The sequence below is a fragment of the Scylla paramamosain genome, unplaced genomic scaffold (genome assembly GCF_035594125.1).
Source record: "Scylla paramamosain isolate STU-SP2022 unplaced genomic scaffold, ASM3559412v1 Contig127, whole genome shotgun sequence".
NCBI lineage: Eukaryota > Metazoa > Arthropoda > Malacostraca > Decapoda > Portunidae > Scylla > Scylla paramamosain.
In genome coordinates, this window is record NW_026973792.1 from 152821 (window position 1) to 170000 (window position 17180).

The 17180-nt window shown below is 46.7% G+C and overlaps 1 protein-coding gene across 16 annotated transcripts in view; it reads right to left on the bottom strand.

Annotated features, from left to right (window-relative positions):
* LOC135099417 (ran-specific GTPase-activating protein-like) overlaps positions 1-17180 on the bottom strand; it is a 36778-nt gene that overhangs the window by 5658 nt on the left and 13940 nt on the right. For 12 of the 16 annotated variants that reach the window (XR_010267916.1, XR_010267915.1, XR_010267911.1 and 9 more), the window contains 2 exons: positions 2849-3035; positions 297-471 (listed from right to left, as the gene is read on the bottom strand). Coding sequence is in view for 10 of the 16 variants with exons in the window: in XM_064001755.1 (XP_063857825.1) it covers positions 297-311 (15 nt within the window). In the remaining 6 variants the exon portion in view is untranslated. Of the gene's footprint in view, positions 1-296; positions 472-1463; positions 1675-2848; positions 3036-15901; positions 15917-16750; positions 16848-17180 lie in introns of those variants that run through there. The other 4 variants (XM_064001747.1, XM_064001746.1, XR_010267914.1 and 1 more) reach the window with 3 other exon arrangements.

The window sequence follows — 17180 nt, forward strand, 5'->3', positions numbered from 1 at the left end:
TTGAGCCATATTTCCCTTATTTCCCCTTGTCCCCTCGTCCCTTAGCGCTCAAGATGGCCGCCCATACCTGCTTCTTACTGGCGGGCAAGTGTGTGTGTGTTGAAAATCGCTAAATAAAGGAGTAATTAATAATGGTGGGGCATCACCCTCGATCATCCCTCGATTTTCCGCCATAAGATCCCCGCCACCCGCCCTCACATATACGCCTATTTTCCTTATTTACACCTCCGCACCGCCGCCATTCTCGTGTGTGTTGATAGCCAGATGATGTGAGTGTAGAATGGTAGCCATGTTACCTTCTCAAGAGCCATGGTGTCGCCGATGATGATGGATAATTGTGGCTGCCTCTATCAGTCCCTCCGATGCAATTTTGTAAGCAGACTCGCCATCTGATATGGACGCTCGATCTTGATCTTGATGGTACAGATAGCTCGGGATCACTCTTAAACCAGGCCTTTGGATCGGCAACTCCTGTAGAAGGGAAAAAAGAAAAGAAAAAAAAATTAACAAACATCATCATCTACTGTAACTGTTCCTACATCTGGCACGCCACATTCTCTCCAGAAACTCTTTCACCGCCTCAATCATCCTTTCATTCGCCTCTCTACACAGTCCCAGCAACAACACCATCCATTCCTTTCCTGTCTTCTCCACTCATTCATTCCTATCATGCCCTAACTCAGTCAGTATCACTTGCATCATCTCATTCCTGTCTCTGGCATACTTCACACACTCCAGCACCACATGTTCCACCGTCTCATCCTCTCCCATGTCACACATCTGGCACACTTTGCTGCGGGACTCAGACCACCTGTAACTCCTTGCATTCACATCCATACACTGTGCCCTCGCTCGGAAGAGAAGATCACCGCCCAGGCTTCCATCATACCACCTTTCATACCTCGGGGCCTCTTTCTCCTTGTACCATTCCAGGGTCTTCTTTCTTTCCATTTCATTCTTCCATTCATTCAGTGCCACACATTTCACTTCTTTGTCTATCTCATTCTTCCATTTTCTCACATCCCATTCGGCTCCCACTCTGCCTCCTCTTGTTACCACTCATTCACGCTCATTTTGATTCCTCCCAGCCATTCTTATCGCCTACACCACTTGCAATCCATTCCTGTCTGTCATTCTCATGCATCTCTTCCTCCATTTGCTTCCACTTTCATTCCACAGGTACACCTTCCTTGCTATTCTTGCGTCATCCATTCTCTCAAGCCTAATCCTGTACCTAAGTGTGGCTTTTGTGAGTCTTTCTCTGAAGGTGCTCCATCCCATGTCACCTCTCAAGGCTTCAACTGCTGTGCACCTCGGTGCACTCAGTGCCATCCTTGCTACTCTATTCTGGCCCACTTCTAACTTATCAATTTCACTTTCAATCCATGCAATCACCTCCATAGCATACATTATACTTGGCACAGCCACACTCTTCCACACTTCTCTCAACACATCATACTTACTTGCTCTCATCCTTGCCGCGCTTCCCAATCGACCTACCCACTGGTTTACCATACTTATCTTTTCATTCTTTGCCTTTGCACACCCACTAGGACTCATCCACATCCCTAAGTACTTATATTGTTGCACCTGTCTCAACTCATTCTCATACTTCACACACTCCAGCACCACATGTTCCACCGGCTCATCCTCTCCCATGTTACACATCTCTGTCCTATGTTGACAATCTTGAATCTTGATCTTTCTTCGGTGTCTTTTGGGAGTTTTTGAAGTGATTTTTTTTATTTTCATTATTTTTTTTTAATAGACTTTTTGAATAGTGTTGATAGGAAAATGTGGGGAATTTAATGGGCTATCTTGGTGTACTATTGTTTTTTTTTTTCTTTGCGGTAGTTATTTAGATATTCAGAAAAATGTTGAAAGTATCTGTGTGTCTTAGAATTTGATATGCTATATATTTTTTTTCAATTTTCTCTTTATTAACTAACTTGTAATTGATGATGGCGATAGTCAGAGATGAACAATTTAATGGACTATCATGGTGCACTATTAGTTCTGCTTTTCCACTTATAGTTATTTAGAAATATATTACAGAAAAGTACAACAATTTTTCTTCCTCCTTCTTCTCCTCCTCCTCATCATCATCATCATCATGTTTCTCTTCTTCCTATTATAATTACTGCTACTACTGCGTGTGTGAGTGTGTGTGTATAGTAATAATAATAATTATAATGATGATAATAATAATAATAATAATAATAATAATAATAATAATAAGAAGAAGAAGAAGAAGAAGAAGAAGAAGAAGAAGAAAAGAATAAGATGATGATAATGAAAACACACATATATAGAAGACATACTAAATTCTCCTCTCTCTCTCTCTCTCTCTCTCTCTCTCTCTCTCTCTCTCTCTCTCTAATATAATAACAATAACCAGGAATAATGAAGTATAAGTTAGTATCCCTTAAAAACATACGTTTTCTCTAATTACGTCACTTATTTAAGAAACATAAGGTCGAGTATCCTACAAATTTACTTAATAAAATGGACCATATTGATCTTCCAAGTAAAAATTATAAATATAGCTCTTTCTCTGACTGCTCCCACTTAAACATAATAAGTACTAGTATTAAACATCACAGAATAGTAGATTTAAATAGTATATACAAGAAAAACTATAAAAAAAACTCGTATAATAGCAATTAACAGAAATAATGAAGTACAGACTAGTGTCCCTTAAAATATATACGTTTTCTCTAATTACGTCACGCCTTTAAGAAACAAAGTCGAGAATCTTTGCAATTACAGTTACAAAATGGACCATATTGACATTACACGCATAACTACTATTACTAGTACTATTACTACAACTACTACTACTACTTACAGCCACTACTATCGCCGAAATTGTTGTACTAAGTAACTTTCTCGGCTCATTGTTGACCAATAGTCCAGCACACTACAAGGGCGGCCTGATAGTCCAAGTAGTCACCACATACGTGTGACCATTCACTACTCCTGCTACTACTGCCATGCTGCTGCTGCTACTGCTGCTGGTGATGGTTGATGCAAATCTGATGGAGAATAAAGGGTTAGGTTAATAGTAGTAGTAGTAGTAGCAGCACTAGTAGTTAGGTTAGGAGGAGGAGGAGAGATAAGGAGAGAGAGAACGGAACAGATAATATGGATGCTGTGGTATTGTAATAGTTGTAACACTGAAGATATTTGCTCTTTTCTCCTCCGCCATGCTGGGTGTTTTATTCATATTTGTTTTGTGAGTAGTAGTAGCAGTAGTAGTAGTATAAGTAGTAGTGTGCTTTCGTCATATATATCTGATAATGTATTATCATCAAAGTAAAATTCACTGGACGCGATTAATGCTTTCTCATGTGTTGGGTTAAGCAAGATTGCATTTGCTCCATCTGAAAACATTTATAATTTTGGTTCAGCGGCATTTAAATGTCTGCCACCTCTTTTCTTTCTTCTGGTATATGTGAAAATGTTGTACAAAAATTACGAATGGGTAAGTTGCCTTAATATGTCGGAAAATCTGGATACTGCTTAATATTCTTGTGTTTCCCATAAAAAATTACGTTTTCTTATACAACTACAAAAGAAAATGAAAAACATTTAGCAGTAGCTATATATTTTCTATCCATTTCTGTTAGTAATGTCACCGCCAGGCTTTCTTGATGTCTATTCACTCCTGCAGCACCAAGAAGAGTCACACACAGATAGCTCGGGGGGACTACTTTCTTCCAGCCACACATGTAATCATCCTAACACACACACACACACACACACACACACACACACACACCACCCCTCAAGGAACCTCTCCACACAAGCAATATTAAAGAAAAAAAAAAAAACACGGTACAAAATATAAGTAAAAACCCTAAGGAATACATAGATTATACACCAATGCTAAATATTCACAATCTTATATAGAAAAAAAAGAGACGAGATTATCATTGTAGCCACGTAACGCTTCCAACTCAATGAATTAGCCATTAACGGAGGTGCAGCCAACCAGTCTTTTCTATACCACAAGAAAATCAAAGGAAAGCTTCAAATTTCATACATCTCATAATTGTGAATATTAAACAAAAGGAGAATTATGCAAATCTCAGTCACTTTTATTGTTGGTGAATCCCTTACTAGTTAACACACCACTATTCTGTCCACCTCCCCACTGCAAGAGTTAACCAGTATTCTCAGTCTTTCACCACTATTCTGTCCACCTCCCCACTGCAAGAGTTAACCAGTATTCTCAGCCTTTCACCACTATTCTGTCTACCTCCCCAGTGCAAGAGTTAACCAGTATTCTCAGTCATTCACCACTATTCTGTCCACCTCCCCACTGCAAGAGTTAACCAGTATTCTCAGTCCTTCATCCCTTTCTCTGGTGGACTCTTTCACTCCCTGCCTGCCTCTGTATTTCCACCTTCCTGTGACTGGAACTCTTTCAGGATGGAGGCTTCAACACACTTAGCCTTCAATGTCTGACCACCACTTTGGACTGTCTAGAGACTGGCACCTCATTGGACCTGTTTGTTACTGCACTGTTGGTACTCTTGGGAAGTGTCCCTCCTACACAAAGAAAACAAAGAAAGAAAAAATACACGTGTACAGAGAGAGAGAGAGAGAGAGAGAGAGAGAGAGAGAGAGAGAGAGAGAGAGAGAGAGAGAGAGAGAGAGAGAGAGAGAGAATTAATTAACGATAAGATAATTCTCTCTCTCTCTCTCTCTCTCTCTCTCTCTCTCTCTCTCTCTCTCTCTCTCTCTCTCTCTCTCTCTCTCACACACACACACACACACACACACACACACATAGATAGAAAAAAGGGAGAGAAAAAGGAGGAGGAGATTTCTACTACTACTACTGTGTGGTTGTTAGCTAGTTGTGTGAACGAGTGAATGAGCGAGACTTGTGTGAGGCATGAATACGTGTATGAGTGAACGAGCTAGGCTTCAGTCATAAGTGTTAAGTGGAAGTGCGCGGCCTGGCGCAGAGAGATCACCTACCTCCAGCCTTCTGTTCACACCTTCTGTGAATAAACACCTGCACTGTTACCTGCGTTTCCTGTGCCCCTGCTGGTCAAGAGTCGAACATGGCGCAGTGAGTAGGATCAGGACAAGGCTGCAGTGGGTACGGCGCAGAATGGAGAAGCAGTTGGAGGCGCTGGCTGCCCTGCTAGCGCGACAGTCGGAGCAGAGTCAGGCTCTGCTAGCGCGACAGTCGGAGCAGAGTCAGGCTCGCGAGGAGCGTTTAACCCAGCTGCTGGAGAGAGTGGGGACACAAGCTCCCAGTCGCACCACGGCGAGCAATGAAGGCGAAACCACAGCCCGCAGCACGTCTACCCAGGGCGCGAGGTTCCCGACGTCCGCCACCATCATTCCTCACTTAACGGCGTCAGCATCTTTACGTGAGTTCGACACGTGGCGCCATAAGTTTGAAGGATACGTAACCCTCGCCAGGATAGACTGTCTCTCCCTGGCTGAGCAGAGGGCGGCACTCGCTGCTGTCCTAGACGACGAGTGGACCCGTACACTTCGCTACGGGATAAGCTTACCGAGAGACGCGGAGTTAAGAACCATCCTCGATGCAATGTGTGAGTACCTGCGAAGCCAGCGCAACATCATCATGGATAGAAGAGACTTCTACTCCCGCGTGCAAGAAACGCAAGAAGGTTTTGACGACTTTTTATGTGCTGTAAAGGAAATCGCCAATTTCTGTGACTTTTGCGACCAGTGCATAAACCATCAGCTGCGTGACAGAATTGTCGTTGGGACACGAGACGAAGTGGCTCTGAAACGCATGCTGGAAAACAAGAAACTCACCCTTGAAAACGCCATAGATATTTGCAGAGCATCAGAGAGCGCTAACCAGTGTAGTGCAGTACTAAGGGGCGGCTCTCACTCTTCGAGCCATGGTGTGAACGCTGTCTCGAACTACAGGAAGGGCAGTTTCGGGGGCTCAAGCCCCACGGGCTGTTATCGTTGTGGCAAAGATTGTCGCAGTGACAAAAGGGGATGCCAGGCAATAGATAAAGTGTGTCGTAACTGCGGGAAAAGAGGGCATTTTGCGAGTGTATGTCAGCAGACAGTGAGGAAACGACGAGGAGCTTCGAGGAGTTCCTCAACTGTCTCTCCTCATCGCGGTGCAGGCCCGAGGCGGGGAGCCAGTGCCAGTGTATACCAGCTCTTATCAGGCGTATACACAAAGACGGTGACGGCACGACCTGCGCCCCAGGTGCTCATTACCGCCACACATCCCGCTGGAAGAGACAAGATTACGTGGACTCCTGACTCTGGGGCCGAAACGACCGTTATTGGCCTCGACACGGCAACACTCCTTGGAATCCCGCCCTCCAGCTTGGCGCCCGCTGATGGTGATGGACTTTATGCTGCCGGTAATCACCCCCTCACCTGTGTAGGAACTTTCTCGTCGCACTTGCAACTGGGCGACAGGGAAGCTGAGACTGTTGTGAGCGTGGTGAAGGAGGTGAAGGGGGCGCTGCTTAGCTGGTACGATTCCATCGCTCTCGGAATCCTCCCCGAAGATTTTCCGGCTCAAATCCGACCGCTACGCAGGGAAGAACAGCACACCGGCAACAGCTCCATCAAGTACCCGACCGCCTCGCAGCCACCTCTATCTACGCCCACAGAAGTGATCAGCTGGCCTCATTCCTACGACCCAACGCCACAGCAGCGTGCGGGGCACGCTGCTGCTGTGATCAAGGCCTTTCCCAGCGTCTTCGAAGCAAAGGAAGGTTTACGTGCAATGGCTGGTGGATCCATGGCCATCGAGTTGACAGACGACGCTCGACCCTTCGCCGTAACAGCATCTCGTACAATCCCTTACAATTGGCGTGAAGAAATTAAGAGCCAGTTGGAAGAGCTGCTTAACAAGGGAATCATCGAGAGTGTGGACTACCCTACGGCATGGTGCCACCCCATCGTGCCTGTCCCAAAAAAGACATCTGGTGTAAGGCTGTGTGTTGACCTGACACGACTCAACCGTTACGTGAAGAGGCCCGTGTATCCAGTGCGCTCACCTCATGACGCCATCGCCTCGATCGGGACCGGAGCAGTTTGGTTCACCACTCTTGATGCCAAGATGGGGTATTTTCAAGTCCCCATTAGAGAAGAAGACCAGGATTTAACCTGCTTCATAACACCTTGGGGTCGGTACAAGTTTCGGCGAGCGGTTATGGGTCTCGTCTCGTCTGGAGACGAGTATAACCGTCGAGGAGACCAAGCTCTCGGCGACATACCTAACACCATCAAGATCGTGGACGACATCCTGGCCTATGACTCCACCTACAGTGCGCACTTAGCCCATGTCATTCAGATTGTGCGGCGGTGTGACCAGCACGGCATCACTCTCAACCCACAGAAGTTTACATTCGCGGAAAGAGTGGTAGATTACTGTGGTTACTCTGTTTCTGGACAAGGCTACACGACAGACTCAAAGAAAGTTAAGGCAATCTCTGACTTCCCACGACCACAGCACATCACCGACTTACGATCATTCATGGGTCTTACAAACCAGCTTGGAAGCTTTTCTCCTGCTGTGGCTGCAGCTGCACAACCCCTCAGAGATCTCTTACGCCCGAAGAACAGTTGGTGCTGGTCTCCTAACCATGAAGAGGCGTTTGAGAAGGTGAAACAGTGTCTCGTCAGCCCACCTGTCTTGGCATACTTCGACCCATCATTACCAACGATGCTACAGACTGACGCCTCAAGGATGCACGGATTTGGATTCGTTCTCCTGCAGAAGCACAGTGACCAGTGGAAGATGGTGCAATGCGGGTCAAGATTTGTTACAGACACAGAGAGCCGCTATGCAGTAATAGAGTTGGAAATGGCTGCAATCGTCTGGGCAGTCAGGAAATGTGGCACCTACCTGAAAGGACTCCCTCACTTCGATCTAGTGCTCGACCACCGCCCGCTGATACCTCTCCTCAATAGCAAGTTGTTGGGAGAAATAGAGAACCTGCGGCTGCAGCGCATGAGGGAGAAGCTTGCTCAGTATTCTTTCACAGCAAGCTGGCAAAAGGGATCGACACACTGTGTGCCCGACGCCCTCTCACGTGCTCCAGTACAGGACCCAGTGGAGGAAGAGGATGCTGCTACTTCTGGTGACCTCGACCCTCTCCACTCAGCGGTCATCTCAGCGTTATCTGCCACCAATGAGGACGGCGTCCGCTTAGCACCACTCCAGGATCAGACTGTGGAAATGGTACGTGCCGCAGCAGCAAGAGACGGGGAGTACTGCTTGCTCAAGAACGTCATCATCGAGGGCTTCCCTGATCATTGCCACGACCTCGATCACCGCTTGCGTACGTACTGGCCGGTGCGCAGTCTGCTGGCCGTAGACGACGACCTGGTGGTTTACGGGCCGAGGCTTCTTATTCCTCACAGCCTCCGCCGAGAAACACTAGAGCGACTCCATGACAGTCATCAGGGGATGGAGCGCACCAAGCGACGGGCCCGACAAACGGTGTACTGGCCTGGTATGGACAGAGACGTTGAGAACGTCGTTTCTGGATGCTCACTATGCCGTCCACTCCTACCAAGCCAAGCCAACGAACCTCTCTGGCAGGACACGGACACACCCAGCAGGGTGTTTGAGTCAGTTTCTGCAGACTACTTCCACGCAGCAGGCCGTACATACCTCGTGTATGTAGATCGCTTGTCTGGGTGGCCTCACGTGTCTGCATGCTCACGTCCAGCATCGGCTGATCAGCTCGTTCGTGTCCTTCGGGGTGTGTTCGCCGACACGGGCGTGCCTGTTCTCCTGAGGACTGACGGTGGACCGCAGTTCACTTCTTCATCGGTACGGCGCTTCCTGGCTCGATGGGGGGTGGAGCATCGTGTATCTTCACCTCATTATCCACGCTCCAATGGTCACGCCGAGGCAGCGGTCAAGTCCGTGAAGAAGCTGATCCTCACGACCACACAGCAGGGACACCTGGACGAGGATGCGTTCGCTCGCGGGTTGCTGGAACTGCGCAACACTCCGAGGGCGGAAGGGCGATCACCAGCACAAGTCCTCTTCGGTCATCCTATGAGGTCCTGTGTCCCGGCTCATCATCGCTCATACGCTCAGCAGTGGCAGCGCGCTGCTGATGAGTGCGACGCCAAGGCAGAGCGACTGAGGAAGAAAGCGAAACTTCGCCACGACGCGTCCGCCCGTACTCTTCCTCTCCTGCACCTCGGTGGCCACGTCGACGTTCAAGATCACACGACAGGCCTCTGGGATCGCCTGGGTGTCATCGTGGCTGTTGGGCGAAGGAGAGACTACCTCATCAAGATGGGCAGCGGTCGCGTGATGTGGCGTAATAGAAGACACCTACGCCCACACAGACCTCTTGCTCCCCTTCCTGTCGAGCAGCACACCGCTCATGGCGGTGCAGCGCTTCAGCATCAGGGTCACGAGGAACACCACCATCCCGGCAGCCCGGAGCATCAGGGTAACGGGGTACACCGTGGCCGAGAGCAACCAGAGCGTCGAAGCAGCCGACAGCGTAGGGAGCCGAGACGACTGCAGGTGCGGTGGCACCGTAGCACCTACGATTAGTCGTACGTGTTCATTGTACGCTGTGTTTGTTTTGTGTATATGTACCGTGTTTTCTGTACTTCAATCATTGTAACTTTGTTTCATGTGTTACGGTAGCCATAACAAAGATAAGGAATCTTCCTTATGTCTCGGGGGAGGTGTGTGGTTGTTAGCTAGTTGTGTGAACGAGTGAATGAGCGAGACTTGTGTGAGGCATGAATACGTGTATGAGTGAACGAGCTAGGCTTCAGTCATAAGTGTTAAGTGGAAGTGCGCGGCCTGGCGCAGAGAGATCACCTACCTCCAGCCTTCTGTTCACACCTTCTGTGAATAAACACCTGCACTGTTACCTGCGTTTCCTGTGCCCCTGCTGGTCAAGAGTCGAACAACTACTACTACTACTACTACTACTACTACTACTTCTACTACTACTACTACTACTATCAGCGAAATAGTTGTTTTTGGTAACTTTCACGGCTCCTTGTAGGCTGATAGCCCGAGAGCCACCTGATAGTCAGAATAGTCAACGCACGTGAACATGTAAGACTATCGCCAGCAGTAAAGGGTTTGAGAAAAATTATGATAGTAATAATACACATTTTCTTTTTAACGCAACCATAGAAAACGCAAGATACACCCTCAATATTTCAAGGGTAACAAAGGTAAAATGTCCAGGCTCTCTAATCAGGGTAAGGCTGCAGGTAATGGTGCAAACTTGAAAAAAAAAAAAATATGTTTAAGAAATAGACAGCAGGGAACTGGTTCTTAGATAGAGTGGTGGATGAATAGGTGGACTCCGTAATGTGGCTGTGGGTGCTGAGTCACTAGGGAGCTTTAAAAGATTAGACAGAATGGTGTGCTTTATATAGGGAGTGCCACGTGAAGGTCTGATGGCTTCCTACACCAACCCTTATTTATCTATTCATTTATTTTTTTGTTCTTGCGTTCTTTTATCGTGAGTTACCCCACCACTACCCATAACAGAGCACCGGCTTCCCGTTTTCTAGTGCAGTCAGTCAGGAGGTCCTCAGTGACGTCAGCATATCAACGCTCTTGTCTCTTAATGGAAGTTTTGCAAGTTTGTCTCAATATTAGTCAACAAAACAAGAGAATCAATGTGGTCTTTTTTTTTTTTTATGTAGGAAGGACACTGGCCAAGGGCAACAAAAATCTAATAAAAAAAAGTGCCCACTGAAATGCCAGTCCCATAAAAGGGTCAAAGCAGTGGTCAAAAATTGGTGGATAAGTGTCTTGAAACCTCCCTCTTGAAGGAATTCAAGTCATAGGAAGGTGGAAATACAGAAGCAGGCAGGGAGTTCCAGAGTTTACCAGAGAAAGGGATGAATGATTGAGAATACTGGTTAACTCTTGCGTTAGAGAGGTGGACAGAATAGGGGTGAGAGAAAGAAGAAAGTCTTGTGCAGCGAGGCCGCGGAAGGAGGGGAGGCATGCAGTTAGCAAGATCTGAAGAGCAGTTAGCATGAAAATAGCGGTAAAAGACAGCTAGATATGCAACATTGCGGCGGTGAGAGAGAGGCTGAAGACAGTCAGTTAGAGGAGAGGAGTTGATGAGACGAAAAGCTTTTGATTCCACCCTGTCTAGAAGAGCAGTATGAGTGGAACCCCCCCAGACATGTGAAGCATACTCCATACATGGACGGATAAGGCCCTTGTACAGAGTTAGCAGCTGGGGGGGTGAGAAAAACTGGCGGAGACGTCTCAGAACACCTAACTTCATAGAAGCTGTTTTAGCTAAAGATGAGATGTGAAGTTTCCAGTTCAGATTATAAGTAAAGGACAGACCGAGGATGTTCAGTGTAGAAGAGGGGGACAGTTGAGTGTCATTGAAGAAGAGGGGATAGTTGTCTGGAAGGTTGTGTCGAGTTGATAGATGGAGGAATTGAGTTTTTGAGGCATTGAACAATACCAAGTTTGCTCTGCCCCAATCAGAAATTTTAGAAAGATCAGAAGTCAGGCGTTCTGTGGCTTCCCTGCGTGATATGTTTACCTCCTGAAGGGTTGGACGTCTATGAAAAGACGTGGAAAAGTGCAGGGTGGTATCATCAGCGTAGGAGTGGATAGGACAAGAAGTTTGGTTTAGAAGATCATTAATGAATAATAAGTAGAGAGTGGGTGACAGGACAGAACCCTGAGGAACACCACTGTTAATAGATTTAGGAGAAGAACGGTGACCGTCTACCACACCAGCAATAGAACGGTAAGAAAGGAAACTTGAGATGAAGTTACAGAGAGAAGGATAGAAACCGTAGGAGGGTAGTTTGGAAATCAAAGCTTTGTGCCAGACTCTATCAAAAGCTTTTGATATGTCCAAGGCAACAGCAAAAGTTTCACCAAAATCTCTAAAAGAGGATGACCAAGACTCAGTAAGGAAAGCCAGATCACCAGTAGAGCGGCCTTGACGGAACCCATACTGGCGATCAGATAGAAGGTTGTGAAGTGATAGATGTTTAAGAATCTTCCTGTTGAGGATTGATTCAAAAACTTTAGATAGGCAGAAAATTAAAGCAATAGGACGGTAGTTTGAGGGATTAGAACGGTCACCCTTTTTAGGAACAGGTTGAATGTAGGCAAACTTCCAGCAAGAAGGAAAGGTAGATGTTGACAGACAGAGCTGAAAGAGTTTGACTAGGCAAGGTGCAAGCACGGAGGCACAGTTTCGGAGAACAATAGGAGGGACCCCATATGGTCCATAAGCCTTCCAAGGGTTTAGGCCAGCGAGGGCATGGAAAACATCATTGCGAAGAATTTTAATAGATGGCATGAAGTAGTCAGAGGGTGGAGGAGAGGGAGGAACAAGCCCAGAATCGTCCAAGGTAGAGTTTTTAGCAAAGGTTTGAGCAAAGAGTTCAGCTTTAGAAATAGATGTGATAGCAGTGGTGCCATCTGGTTGAAATAGAGGAGGGAAAGATGAAGAAGCAAAGTTATTGGAGATATTTTTGGCTAGATGCCAGAAATCACGAAGGGAGTTAGATTTTGAAAGGTTTTGACATTTTCTGTTAATGAAGGAGTTTTTGGCTAGTTGGAGATCAGACTTGGCATGGTTCCGGGCAGAAATATAAAGTGCATGAGATTCTGGTGATGGAAGGCTTAAGTACCTTTTGTGGGCCACCTCTCTATCATGTATAGCACGAGAACAAGCTGTGTTAAACCAAGGTTTAGAAGGTTTAGGACGAGAAAAAGAGTGAGGAATGTACGCCTCCATGCCAGACACTATCACCTCTGTTATGCGCTCAGCACACAAAGACGGGTCTCTGACACGGAAGCAGTAGTCATTCCAAGGAAAATCAGCAAAATACCTCCTCAGGTCCCCCCAACTAGCAGAGGCAAAACGCCAGAGGCACCTTCGCTTAGGGGGATCCTGAGGAGGGATTGGAGTGATAGGACAAGATAAAGATATGAGATTGTGATCGGAGGAGCCCAACGGAGAAGAAAGGGTGACAGCATAAGCAGAAGGATTAGAGGTCAGGAAAAGGTCAAGAATGTTGGGCGTATCTCCAAGACTGTCAGGAATACGAGTAGGGTGTTGCACCAATTGCTCTAGGTCATGGAGGATAGCAAAGTTGTAGGCTAGTTCACCAGGATGGTCTGTGAAGGGAGAGGAAAGCCAAAGCTGGTGGTGAACATTGAAGTCTCCAAGAATGGAGATCTCTGCAAAAGGGAAGAGGGTCAGAATGTGCTCCACTTTGGAAGTTAAGTAGTCAAAGAATTTCTTATAGTCAGAGGAGTTAGGTGAGAGGTATACAGCACAGATAAATTTAGTATGAGAGTGACTCTGTAGTCGTAGCCAGATGGTGGAAAACTCGGAAGATTCAAGAGCGTGGGCACGAGAGCAGGTTAAGTCATTGCGCACATAAACGCAGCATCCAGCTTTGGATCGAAAATGAGGATAGAGAAAGTAGGAGGGAACAGAAAAGGGGCTACTGTCAGTTGCCTCAGACACCTGAGTTTCAGTGAGGAAAAGAAGATGAGGTTTAGAAGAGGAGAGGTGTTGTTCTACAGATTGAAAATTAGATCTTAGACCGCGAATGTTGCAGAAGTTAATGAAGAAAAAGTTGAGGGGGGTGTCAAGACACTTAGGGTCGTCAACAGAAAGGCAGTCCGACCTGGGGACATTTATGGTCCCCTCCCCAGATGGGGACTCCGAGGCTGGTGTAGGAGTCGCCATGATGATTTAAAAATTTTTGAGTGAAGGGTGTGTGTGTTATTAGGTGCTTGTAGTTTTGTGTGAAGGAAGAGAGTTGTCTTTAGAGGGCAGGCTGTGACTGCCCCCTTGTGTTGTGAGACACAAAGGGAAACGTTCAGTGAGGTCAAAGCTGGGTCTGCTTACAAACATTCAATCTCTTACTCTCTTTCATTTTCCCTGTTCACCCTTCACAAACTTCCTATCCGTTCTGTTGTTCTGTTCTGTTCTGCAAGTCTGTGCGAGTTTGTGCGAGTTTGTGCGAGATTGTGTGAGTTTGTGTGAGTTTGTGTGAGATTGTGCGAGTTTGTGTGAGATTGTACGAGTTTGTGTGAGTTTGTGTGAGAATGTGCGAATCTGTGTGAGATTGTGCGAGTTCGTGCGAGTCTGTGTGAGATTGGGCGAGTTTGTGTGAATTTGTGCGAGTTTACATTTCTTTAGTTCTTGTGTATCTCCTCTAGCAAGGAAGACCTGCTGGCTAGTGGTGATAACTGTGTGTGTGTGTGTGTGTGTGTGTGTGTGTGTGTGTGTGTGTGTGTGTGTGTGTGTGTGTGTGTGTGTGTGTGTGTGTGTGTGTGTGTGTGAGTGCGTGTGTGTGTAAGTTTTCAATAGTACAGCTACACTGACTTAACTCAACGTAGCCTAACCTAACCTAGGCTAACCTAACCTAACCTAACCTAGCCTAACTTAACCTAGCCTAACTTGACGTAACGTACCATTTTTCCAGCTTTCCCCAATCCCAGCACCTCATTAGCTTCATCCCGTGTCACACCCACCTGTTCTAATACTTTGCTGTTCCTTCCTTTCAAACTGCACACCAAGTTTGGATTCCCTAAGGCAACGCAAGCTTCACCTTCTCACTCCCTGCTGCCTGATACACTCACGCCAATCTCTTTATTGCAGACTACAGTTTCTTCATCCATGGCAACATTTTTCCTCGTCTCAGCATCAATATTGCAATTCGCTTTAGTTTTATCAATTTGAATCTTTCAGCTAAATCCTCGTGAACTATCTGCACGTGTTGCCTGATGCGCAGCTGTCCAGTCACACTCGGCAGCTGTCTTTGTCTGTAATAACCTTCCTAACCTGCATCACGCGTGGCACGTTCTCTACAGGTGTAACTCAACGTACACAGCAAAACATCACTTCCTGCCTCGGTACCCAGGTGACTCTTGCCCTCCCAACCTTCAGGGTAACACAGGCAGGCACAGTCAGTCCGCCCTCCCTGCACGTGTGACAGAACACCAGCAGCAGCAGCACACTATCCTAGCCATTGAGCCTTTCAGTGCGGGAAGCAACAGTTCACATGACTGGAAGCAATGCAGGTAATATTTAGAAGCATTTAAGAGAAGGAAAATGCACACAGAGAAAACATTGTACAACTTCTTCCTAATGTAATGACTCAACCTCATTCACCCACCTTGTCATTGTCTTCACCAAAATTGACGAGAGAGAGAGAGAGAGAGAGAGAGAGAGAGAGAGAGAGAGAGAGAGAGAGAGAGAGAGAGAGAGAGAGAGAGAGAGAGAGAGAGAGAGAGAGAGAGAGAGAGAGAGAGAGAGAGAGAGAGAGAGAGATTAGCATTTACTCTCTCTCTCTCTCTCTCTCTCTCTCTCTCTCTCTCTCTCTCTCTCTCTCTCTCTCTCTCCTTTGTTTATGTAGAAAAAAAGGAGACGGACACAGAAAGAAGGAAGAGAAAAGGAAGGAGGAGGAAGGACAAGGGGAACATGAGGAGGAGGCGAAGGGGGAGGAGGAGGAGGAGGAGGAGGAGATGAAGCGAGTGAGCGAGAATACCCAAGCGAAAACGAAATTGAAGAGCAGACGGTGTGGTCACTGGTGCAGGAAGACTGTGAGATTCATAGTGTACAGGAAAGCTCACAAATCATGAGGACTGTATGCATCTGTTGAGTGGTCACGATACAGAACAAGATCTGCAGTGGTGATGGCATTGTTTGTAAAAGCGGTGCGCATATATACAGTAATGAGTTGCTGGAGGATGAGAAGGAACACACACAAAGCTCCTTCCCTTGACATGCGTACTAGATGGGTTTATTGCTTCACATCCTGGGGAGAAAAGCTCAGGAAATTGTCGCCAGTAAGAGGGCTGGTCCAGACGTGAAGCACTCTTATTACCTGTCCACCACTCACACCTAACGCACACACATACACTCACCACAACACTCGGTGACAGGAACAGGTGCACAGTGACCGCCGCAGGAACCAACATGGCGGAGAGAAGTGTATTGCACGACATTCCCTGTGGTGGGTGACACTGACAATATTACGGTGAGGTAGGCAGAGATCTGGCAACGCGGCTGGGCGAACACAAAGCGGAAATCTGGCAACACAGGGAAACTATTGCGGCTATTTAACAAAGTGAGTAAACAGCACAGAAAAGCAATAAGATCAAGATACTTAACAACTACTAAAAAGACATCGATAAAAGAGTGGGTGGCTGGTGTGGCGGCACAGGTCGCCATGGATGGGGGGGGGGGGAGGCGAGCACCAGTCACGTAGCAACACGCATAACCCACGAGGGCGACGCACGAGCCAATCAGAAGACGGAAGACAAGACCGAGGACCAATAAAGCACCCCTCAGGACAGGAAACTATTGCTCCAGCGTCCCTTTGAGCTGGACGGCTGTGTCTGCCAGGTCTGTCAAGAACACTCAGGGGAGAAACTCCTGTTCCTTTCCCAACCCGCGATTCTGCACCACCTTCAACAACAACAACAACGACAACAACGACAACAACAACAACAACAACAACAACAATGATAATAATAACAGGAAATATAATTGAGGATTAGAAGAAATTACAGAGAGAGAGAGAGAGAGAGAGAGAGAGAGAGAGAGAGAGAGAGAGAGAGAGAGAGAGAGAGAGAGAGAGAGAGGCTACCAAAACTATTAACCAAGATTCCTAACTACCAACATTTTTAAAAACTACCACAATTATCAACCAACACTCCGAAAACTACAATTATTAACCAACATTCGTAATTACCAACATTGCTTCCACTCACCGGGGCGGAGCAGAGCACGGCCACGCCCTCGCCACGCCCGCAGTCACTCACGCCCCACACCACACTACCACAGTCTCTAAAACCACAACTCGCCGTCCTGCAATTGTGGTTGGTGAAGAAAGGTGAGGTGGTGGTAGTGGTGGTGGTTATAGGTTAGGTTACTACTACTACTATTACTACTACTACTACTACTACTTTTACTACTACTACTACTATTACTACTACTACTACTACTACTACTATTATTACTACTACTACTACTAGAATAAAGCAGAAAGGAATGTCCATGCACGTTGTTTGTGTTCACTTGTGATCATCTGCCGTTGCCCAGTGAAAAGTCTACGGTAAGAGCGAGCCAGGTTTCATTTAGTATAAGGGAAATATTTGCCGCCTTTCTTAACCCAGTGTAGGCCTATCTATAAATGTTTAC